The sequence below is a fragment of the Oncorhynchus gorbuscha genome, linkage group LG08, assembly GCF_021184085.1.
Source record: "Oncorhynchus gorbuscha isolate QuinsamMale2020 ecotype Even-year linkage group LG08, OgorEven_v1.0, whole genome shotgun sequence".
NCBI lineage: Eukaryota > Metazoa > Chordata > Actinopteri > Salmoniformes > Salmonidae > Oncorhynchus > Oncorhynchus gorbuscha.
The window spans coordinates 30561630-30571754 of record NC_060180.1 but is presented as its reverse complement, the minus strand read 5'-3'; the positions used below and the strand labels follow the sequence as shown (position 1 = coordinate 30571754).

General features: G+C 42.1%; 2 protein-coding genes across 3 annotated transcripts; one reads left to right on the top strand and one right to left on the bottom strand.

Annotated features, from left to right (window-relative positions):
- The first annotated feature begins 1931 nt into the window (after positions 1-1931).
- Positions 1932-3605, top strand: si:ch211-217g15.3 (uncharacterized protein LOC368914 homolog). Its single transcript, XM_046359113.1, has 4 exons — positions 1932-1997; positions 2130-2196; positions 2314-2351; positions 2603-3605. The coding sequence occupies exons 1-4, from the start codon at positions 1990-1992 to the stop codon at positions 3273-3275; spliced, it is 786 nt and encodes a 261-aa protein (XP_046215069.1). The 5' UTR covers positions 1932-1989; the 3' UTR covers positions 3276-3605.
- Positions 3606-3658: 53 nt separating this feature from the next.
- On the bottom strand, positions 3659-9815 carry fuom (fucose mutarotase). Of its 2 annotated transcripts, none has more exons than XM_046359114.1 (6): positions 9626-9811; positions 5037-5105; positions 4651-4721; positions 4460-4558; positions 4309-4382; positions 3659-3924 (listed from the first exon to the last, which is right to left on the bottom strand). In XM_046359114.1, exons 1-6 carry the CDS (start codon positions 9708-9710, stop codon positions 3858-3860), a joined length of 465 nt encoding a protein of 154 aa, XP_046215070.1. In that variant the 5' UTR covers positions 9711-9811; the 3' UTR covers positions 3659-3857. The 2 variants fall into 2 exon arrangements, with proteins under 2 accessions (XP_046215070.1, XP_046215071.1); XM_046359115.1 differs by having other exon boundaries at positions 3907-3924; positions 4309-4404; positions 9626-9815.
- Positions 9816-10125: the final 310 nt, after the last annotated feature.

The following is a 10125-nucleotide window of genomic DNA, read 5'->3' as shown; positions in this document are numbered from 1 at the left end:
TCTTGCCATAATATGGATTTGGTATTTTACCGAATAGGGCTATCTTCTGTATATCCCCTACCTTGTCACAACACAACTGATTGACTCAAATGCATTAAGATGTCACGCCCTGGCCATAGAGAGGCTTTTATTCTCTATTTTGGTTAGGCCAGGGTGTGACTGGGTTGGGCATTCTAGTTTCTTCATTTCTATTTTTCTTAGTTTTTTTGCAGAGTGTGGTTCCCAATCAGAGGCAGCTGTTTATCGTTGTCTCTGATTGGGGATCACATATAAGTTGTCATTCTCCTTTTGGGTGTTTGTGGGATCTTGTTTTTTCTTAGCTCTCTGAAGCCTGTAAAACGTGATGTTTGTTATTCTTTTGTTGTTTTTGTTTGGTGTTCTGAGTAATTAAAGAATCATGAACACTTACCACGCTGCACCTTGGTCTCCTTCCAATGACAAAGAAGGAAAGAAATTCCACAAATGAACTTTTAACAAGGCACACCTGTTGATTGAAATGCATTCCAAGTGACTACCTCATGAAGCTGGTTGAGAGAATGTCTAGAGCGTATAAAGCTTCCATCAAGGCAAAGGGTGGCTATTTGAAGAATCTCAAATATATAATATATTTTGATTTGTTTCACATTTTTTTGGTTACTACATGATTCCATATGTGTTAATTCATAGTATTGATCTCTTCATTATTATTCTACAATGTAGAAAATAGTCTAAATAAAAACCTTTGAATGAGTAGGAGTTCTAAAACTTTTGACCGGTAGATTACATGTAGGTAGAGTTATTAAAATGGCTATGCATATATGACAACAACAGAGAGTAGCAGCTGTGTAAAAGGGGGGGGCAATGCAAATAGTCCAGGTAGCCATTTGATTAGATGTTCAGGAGTCTTACAGCTTGAGGGTAGAAGCTGTTTAGAGGCCACTTGGACCTAGACTTGGCGCTCCGGATATCGCTTGCTGTGCGTTAGATTAAATTAATTAAATGTCAGGAATTGTAAAAAACGGAGTTTGAATGTTTTTGGCTAAGGTGTATGTAAACTTCCGACTTCAACTGTATCATACACATTTGAGTGTCCCGGACTTACATTTACATCAAGTCTATGAGACCTGGCTGGTGGGTGTGCTTAGGGGGGGTTGAAATTTGAATGTGTATGTTTGTGTGTGTGTGTGTAATTAGCTCCAGTTACACAGTGGTGAAGGCTGTTAGAATATTAGACCATGGTAACATCAGATAGCATAGTAGATGGTTAATGATTCATCTCACTGTGTTGTTATGGTGACATACAGAATCTGGGCTAGGCTTGCTGGCCCCAGTGTGTCAGACAGAAACAATAATATCAATAATATCAATATTAAATTCAACTTCAGCAGCAGTATGTCAGACTTGTATAAATGACTTCATATTTCCAGAATACAATCCATTCCACACGTAAATGTGTAACTATTTTGTCCCTGTGCGTTATCATTTAAATCCATCACAGATTAAGAACAGTTAGAGCCTCTTTAGTGTGTAGCAGTGGTGATGGCGAGGTTAAAATGTCGCTTATGACTTCCTTTTCCACATGACGACTTCTCATGGTGTATACACTAAACTAAACAGCCTATTCAAATGTCATAGCCAAACAACCCAAACATTCTTTATTTTGACCTTTATTTAACTAGGCAAGTCAGTTAAGAACAAATTCTTATTTCCAATGACAGCCTAGGAACAGTGGGTTAAGTGCCTGTTCAGATTTGTACCTTGTCAGCTCGGGGATTTGAACTTGCAACCTTTCAGGTTACTAGTCCAATAGTTTAACCACTAGTCTACCCTGCCGCCCCAACATGACAGCCAACATGACTAATAATACTGAATAACTGGGTGAGTTCAAAGGTCGAAATCAGAGTTTATTATACAACCTTTGATCTATTGTGTGTCAGGACAGGTGTGTGTATCACCCAGACTATAATATCAGCTGAGAAACACACAGGAAGAACACTTCACAGAGACATCATGTTCAGGTAAGAACCTCTTCCTGTACTTTCAGAGGAAAACCACTGCCGTATAGTACAGAACACAGTGAATCAGTTGTCAGTTAATCAGGTTAATAATCATCAATAGTCAGTTGATCATCATGTCTCTCTTCCTCTCAGAATTTCTGTGTTGATCTGCATCTCTCTACTGGTTTATGGCAACTCAGCCAAGCCATACAAGTCCTGGGTACGTACCGTAGACTGCATAAATATAACTTTACTTCAATTTATGTACTCGCCTCCCTTCAGTGTACTAGGTACTGTTATTCTCCTATGCACCAGTCTTCTGTTCTCTCTCTTGCAGGATAAAGTGGCTGAGTCTGCAGTCCAGGAGACTCTGATGTGAGTCCTCTCTGTTCTGTTATCGTTCGGTTCATATATAATAAAATATTCAGACCTGTGCAGAAAATGTGTATCAGCCTAAAGCCGGGATGCAATCCAATCGCACTTTGTCGACAACGCGCCGTTTACCTTGAATGTGATTTCCACAAACGCAGTAACATTGTCCACAGCATTATACAGATTGAATCCCGGCCTGCGTTTCTCTCCCTCCACCCAGTAATAATGCTTCACTGTTCACACTCCCTCTTTAGGTCTGAAAAGGAGGTGATGCTTGATCTGGGGCTGAAGCAGGTGGAGGCTCCCGAAGACATGGGCATCACTAACAATGACATCCACCCTGTCATGCCCATCTGGAAGAACATGAGAGGGGGAGGTGGGAAGAGAAAGAAGGTAGAAAAAGAGGTAGTTCAAGGCAGATACTCCACCCCCGAGGAGGACATGGACCATCTATACCACCCATCCATGGAGCAGACACATGATGCTGACCTGGCCAGAGCCCGATCTCAGCCAGAGGACACCTTCGTTGGGATGGCCATCCAGACAGAGCCCCTAGAGGAGGATGACACCAAGTATTACCAGGAGGCTGGGATAGATCTAGATAACATCTCTCATCTCTTCTCAGGCCAGGTGGATCCACAGCACCCTGAACAGGACTGGGACGAACTCTACCATCCAGAGATGAAGAGGGGAGACGGGCTGTACCAAGTGGACGTGCCTCACCAGGGGGAGCTCTCTGCTGTAGGGGCAGAGGTCAAGGGTCATAGTGAACCAGAGGAAGACAGGGATGACCTCTACCATGGTGACTGGCCTGTACCTGTTCAGGTGAATGAGAGTGGCCAGGACAGGCAGCAGTCTGCCGATCGGCCCTCTCAGCGGATGTACAGAGAACCAGAGGAGGACCTGGATTACCTCAATCATCATTAATTAAACACCTAAGACCCATGATATCTGCCCCCTAACTGACTGTCAGCTCTACAGTCAGTTACAGCTCTACTGCATCCAATCAAATACTGGTTATGATGAGAAAAATAATTATGCTAATAATGAAATAATTTATTTCACTGATGGTAATATGGTTTTGAGAATTTTTGTTGAGAATTTCAAAATTAATTGTTTGGTTAAAAGCTGTAGGTTAAAAGACTCTATAGAAGTCTATAAACTAACACTGTATGGATTTAACCATTTATTATATGTTTAGTAACCAGTACTGTATAAGTCAATCTTTTAAGACATTAAAGACACTTGTAACCTCTACTGTAATGTCTGTCTTACATCTACTTAACAATCATTCACATGGAATACAAATAGAAAAATCACTATGTTTATTTACAGTTGATACATTGCATTTTAGATTTCAGATGGATCTTGACATCAACATTAAAATAATATAGATTTTTTAAGAAAATCTAGATGTTTCTCAGAAACATGCAAACTCAAATTCTTAGGTCATTTGTTAGGTAATGCAAAATTTGGTTGTGCCCCGTCGATAACATTCATTGTTGTGTGTCAATCTAGTAGTTCACCCGGGATGACTCCCTTCTTCAGTATCAGGCACCCATAGAGCGCTGTCTCCCTGTTTATAGAGAGAGAGGGACACAGTAAACACACACACACAAAACCAGAGAGATACCTAGTCAGTTGCACATCTGAATGAATTCAACCGAAATGTGTCTTCCACCATTTAACCCAACCGCTCCGAATCAGACAGGTGCAGGGGGCTGGCTTAATTGTCGTCACCGGCGGTCTGGGAGCAGTTGTTGTTGGGTGTTAACTGCCTTGCTCAAGGGCAGAATGGCCAATTTCTCCACATTGCCAGCTGGGGGATTCGAACCAGAGACCTTTCGGTCACTGGCCCAACGCTGTTAACCGCTAGGTTACCTGTCACTCCATTTATCTACACTGATACACACACGCACACGGACACGCACACACAAAGAGAGAAAAACCTGTATCTCACCCAGTTGCTACAACAGCAAAGGCTTTCTTGGCTCGTTCATAGAATGCAAATCTCTCCACCTTCTCTAGAGGAGCCTGGACACAGAACACACCATAACTTTCCTCAACATATAAGTATGTGTGTGCGCACGCGTTCACCCCTATCCACTCACCTGTACCCCAGCATGTGCCAGCTTCTGTCTGAAGATATCCCATACAGGAGTGGCTAGTCCCCTTTCTTTGTCACTGTCCACCAACTCCATCACGGCAGCCTACACACGCACATGCACACAAAACAATTGGTCACTGGCCAGCTAGCTCTCCAGATGTGACATATTGACATTTCCAGTTGCTGGGGACCTACCGGGCTGGGGACGTAGGTATCCAGGGGCAATAGCTTCAAAATGGCCTCCAAAAGCTCAGCAGCCCCTAGACCTGCAGGAAAATCACAGAGACTGACCATATGATACAATACAACACACACTTTAATTAGGGCCAGTATCGTGACACACTGGCAAGGAAACAAAACACAAAGCAGATTTAACTTCTTTAGGAAAACAGCCCTAATGTTGGAAACAATGATTTATTTATTATTTTCCATGCTATAGCAAACAACATTTTACATACATCGTGTTTTCATTTTTGCCAGGGGAAAAAAATACAAGTATACTACATACCGGTACTACACAGCATAAGTATCCAGTGTTTTTTCTGTTCCCCTGGTTAAGTAAAGGTTAACTATACACCTACCATCAGCTCGGATCTCAATGGGACCGCAGGTGCAGGTGGAGGAGGTAGGGAAGTTTGTATCAGCCAGGACTGTAACGAGACAATGAATTCAAATATATCAATGTATCTCTTTATTGTCCTTGTTTGAGACTTCAATCTGTAACCAGGAGTTTGAGTTGAGAGATGAGTTGACACATTTGTTGCCAGATTGATTGGATGGGGGATAAACGAAAACTGTAATGTCTTCTATTGACTATTGCATACATGTATACATGATCCCAATTTTAGCTTCAAGACTCCGGCAACTTAAACAATATGCTGATTTATTGTTACATTGTATTGTTACATTAAACCATATCACACGCTGTAGTTTAAAAACTCAAGTGTGGATAGTGCTAAAACAATGATGTCATATTTGAATTCTGACATCTTTATGCACATTCAACATTACCACATGTGGTAAATGTGGATTCCTAGACCTGCACTGACACTAGGGATGGGGAAATGAAGCTTCCTGAAGCATTGAGGCATCATTGCCAATTGTGTCGAAAATAAGTGAATTACTCAATGCTTCAACACAGTGCTTAGTTTATGAAGATTCGCATTAGCTATTGCACATTCCTGGGGTCCACAAAAAAACGTACACATGACAAAGTACAGAACAGTAAAAGACGAGATCGATATAAAATATTACATTAAAGTGGCACCTGCTGGTCAAAGGAATTGAGTACAGCCAAATTATTATGGTTGCCTTCCCACACGCCGTCGTTAAGTGCGCAGCGTAGCCTTTTTGATTTCTACAGAAACCAGAGATATTAGAGAAATAAGAGATAGGAATCTATTGGAAAAAAAAATGAGGAATTTATAGTGCTGGACAAGGAATGGAGAAATGTATAACGCCCCACCCTGCGCCCAATTGACTCCTTGTCCCAAAGAACCCAGAATGCACCGCACGGCCCGAGGCATGGGCAACATACACTATCAGGCGATAGTACGATCCAATGGAAATTCCCATCTCCTCAAAATTATCTTTGCCGAGAAACAAATACCAAAAGTGTTTGTTCGATTAAACCAACCTTCGGACGTAACTGATCACGAGCCTCTGATAACGCGATTACATGCATCGGCACCAGGGTTGCCATGTCAGTGCTTTTACCTAATATTTGGCCTATATAAAATGATGTCGGGGAGAAAAATATATGCTGGTTTTTGGGATACTTCTAAATTGCACCAGCTGCCATGGAATCTCTTAAAAAATATATCAATATATATATATATATATAGTGCCTTCAGAAAGTATTCATACCACTTGACTTTTTCCACATTGTTTGGTTACAGCCTTATAAAATTGGTTAAATGTTTTTTTCAGTTTTTTTTTTCAATCTACACACAATACCTCATATTGACAAAGCAAAAACAGGTTATAATTTTTTGCAAATGTATTTAAAAAAAAGGTGAAATATCACATTTACACAAGTATTCAAACCCGTTTGATCGGCTTTCTATTCCGCAACAAAGCCTCCTTCACTCACGCTGCCAAGCTTACCCTAGTAAAACTGACTATCCTACCGATCCTCGACTTCGGCGACGTCATCTACAAAATTGCTTCCAACACTCTACTCAGCAAACTGGATGCAGTTTATCACAGTGCCATCCGTTTTGTCACTAAAGCACCTTATACTACCCACCACTGCGACTTGTATGCTCTAATCGGCTGGCCCTCGCTACATATTCGTCGCCAGACCCACTGGCTTCAGGTCATCTACAAGGCCATGCTAGGCAAAGCTCCGCCTTATCTCAGCTCACTGGTCACGATGGCAACACCCTCCAGCAGGTGTATCTCATTGATCATCCCTAAAGCCAACACCTCATTCGGCCGCCTTTCGTTCCAGTACTCTGCTGCCTGTGACTGGAACGAATTGCAAAAATCGCTGAAGTTGGAGACTTTTATCTCCCTCACCAACTTCAAACATCAGCTAGCTGAGCAGCTAACCGATCGCTGCAGCTGTACATAATCTATTGGTAAATAGCACACCCATTTTCACCTACCTCATCCCCACAGTTTTTATTTATTTACTTTTATGCTCTTTTGCACACCAATATCTCTACCTGTACATGATCATTTATCACTCCAGTGTTAATCTGCAATATTGTAATTATTCGCCTACCTCCTCATGCCTTTTGCACACATTGTATATAGACTCCCCTTTTTTTCTCTGTGTTATTGACTTGTTAATTGTTTACTCCATGTGTAACTCTGTGTTGTCTGTTCACACTGCTATGCTTTATCTTGGCCAGGTCACAGTTGAAAATGAGAACCTGTTCTCAACTAGCCTACCTGGTTAAATAAAGGTGAAAAAAAAAAAAAAAACTCAGTGCTTAGTTGAAGCACCTTTGGCAGCAATTACAGCCTAGAGGCTTCTTGGGTATGATGCCACAAGCTACACCTGTATTTGGGGAGTTTCTCCCATTCTTCTCTACAGATCCTCTCAAGCTCTTTCAGGTTGGATGGGGAGCGCTGCTGCACAGCTATTTTCAGGTCTCTTCAGAGATGTTTGATCGGGTTCAAGTCCGGCCTCTAGCTGGGCCACTCAAGGACATTCAGAGAGTTGTCACAAAACCACTCATGTGTTGTCTGGGCTGTGTGCTTGTGGTTGTTGTCCTGCTGTAAGGTGAACCTTTGCCCCAGTCTGAGTTCCTGAGCACTCTGGAGCAGGTTTTCATCAAGGATCTCTCTGTACTTTGCTCCATTCATCTTTGCCTTGATCCTGACAAATCTCCCAGTCCCTGCAGCTGAAAAACATCCCCACAGCATGATGCTGCCACCACCATGATTCACTGTAGGAATGGTGCTAAGTTTTCTCCAGAGGTGGCACTTTGCATTAAGGCCACAGCGTTAAATCTTGGTTTCATCAGACCAGAGAATCTTGTTTCTCATGGTCTGTGAGTCTTTAAGTGCCTTTTTGCAAACTCCAAGCAGGCTGTCATATGCCTTTTACTGAGGAGTGGCTTCTGTCTAGCCACTCGACCATAAAGGCCTGATTGGTGTTGCAGAGTGCTGCAGAGATGGTTGTCATTCTGGAAGGTTCTCCCATCTCCACAGAGGAACTCTGGACCTCTGTCAGATTGACCATCGGGCTCTTGGTCACCTCCCTGACTAAGGCCCTTCCCCCCCGATTGCTTAGTTTCGCCGAGCTCCCACCTCTTGGAAGAGTCTTGGTGGTTCCAAACTTCTTCTATTTAAGAATGTGTGTTTTTGGGGACCTTCAATGCTGCAGACATTTTTTTGGTACCCATCCCCAGATCTGTGCCTTGATACAATTCTGTCTCGGAGTTCTATGGACAATTCCGTAGACCTCATGGCTTGGTTTTTGCTAAACATAATGCCACATAATATTTCTGTTTATTATTTATAAATTAGCAAACATTTCTAAAAAACTGTTTTTGCTTGGTCATTATGGGGTATTGTGTGTAGTTTGCTGAGGATTTTGATTAATCCATTTTAGAATAAGGCTGTAAGGTAACAAAATGGGGGAATAAATGTGAATAAATGTGTGTTATTTTGAACTACGCAAGCAGCTAAATCGTTCAGTTCACAGCTTGCCTACATTTTGCCTAGGCTACTGTAGACTATCCAAAATAAGATGTAGGCCTATCAGGGGCTAAAGGCTACCTGCATATATCTAAGCAAACTATGGCAAAGTTGAATTACAATGATAAACCTAGATTTTAGTCTGCAGCCTACGCCTATTGAAATGGGCCATTTATAAATGTTTTGCAGTCTTAACATCTGGCACATAATAATGGCAGAATTGCCAGAAAATAGCCTACCATTCGTTTAAAAAAAAGTTCATCCAAGTGTTTCTTGCTCAGAGATTTGGAGATCCTCTCTCCAACTTTCATCACTCAAACTCCTGTCGGATGTATCTATAGTGCGCAAAGGAGATGCATTTACAACACCGGGGTCGAGCCCTGAATGCTGCTTGGCTAAAAGCTGTGGTATATCAGACCGTATACCATGGGTGTAACAAAACAAAAGTTACTGTTCTAATTACGTTGGTAACCAGTTTAAGCAATAAGGCACCCTGAGGTTTGTGGTATCTGGCCATTACACCGGGGCTAACGGCTGTAGAGTCACCCTGCATTGCGTCCCGCTTAACAGCCCTTATGGATGTCGATTTAACTCGTTTGACTGCAATGATTAAGCAATAAGGCACAAGGGGTAAGGCATATGGCCAACGAGATAAATCGACATGCATTGACGGAAAGTGATCGGGCGAGTTTAACAATGGCAAATTATCCTCTTGCGACATATTCCAATGTCTTTATTACGACATTGTCATAGTTCACAATAATGCATATTTTGATGAAAACATAATTTTGCTTCTAACGTCCTTACAAGTTACGTCGAGATTCCTTCTTAATTGTCTCGATAACGTTATGGAAAAAGGGTTTATTGTATACATGTGTCCGTTTTCAGACCTTTTGCACGGGTATGTGTGGTCATTGTCTTAGAACTTGTTGCTGTACCTGGAAACGTTCACAGACCTTCACTGAACCAGCAAGTTCCATGTTCGCTCTTACGAGCGTAGCTAAACTGATTTATTTACCCAGTTCGTCTCCGTGGCCCATCTTGGCCAGGGCATACAGCAGCTCTGGCGACAGAATGGACGGTATTCCTTTTAGAATAACCATAGTAGCAGGTTCGATAACACAGGCACTTCACAGAAGGAAAAAGACGACCAGGAAGTAAGTCATGAGATCAGAGTGCTTGTAGGCTATTTGATTAGTCTAACACCGGTTGCCGAACTACAGTCAGTGAGGGCACACCCCTCTTCAGGGGCGGACTGGGGCAGATATTCAGCCCTGGCATTTCAGGTACAACAACCCACATAACCGCGAGCGCGCAACCCCTACTACTTACACATACAGGCAGTAATGCTACTGAAACATAACCTAGGCAACTATAGGACAGCTTGTCTATGTCCAAATATCAGAGACTGTTACCATGGTTATTCCACAGAAATCAGTCTGAAAGAAGTCGCTGTAAAAAAAGATGCAATTGTCTCTACAGGTCAGAATGTTGAATACAATGATATTTGCCGGTTGT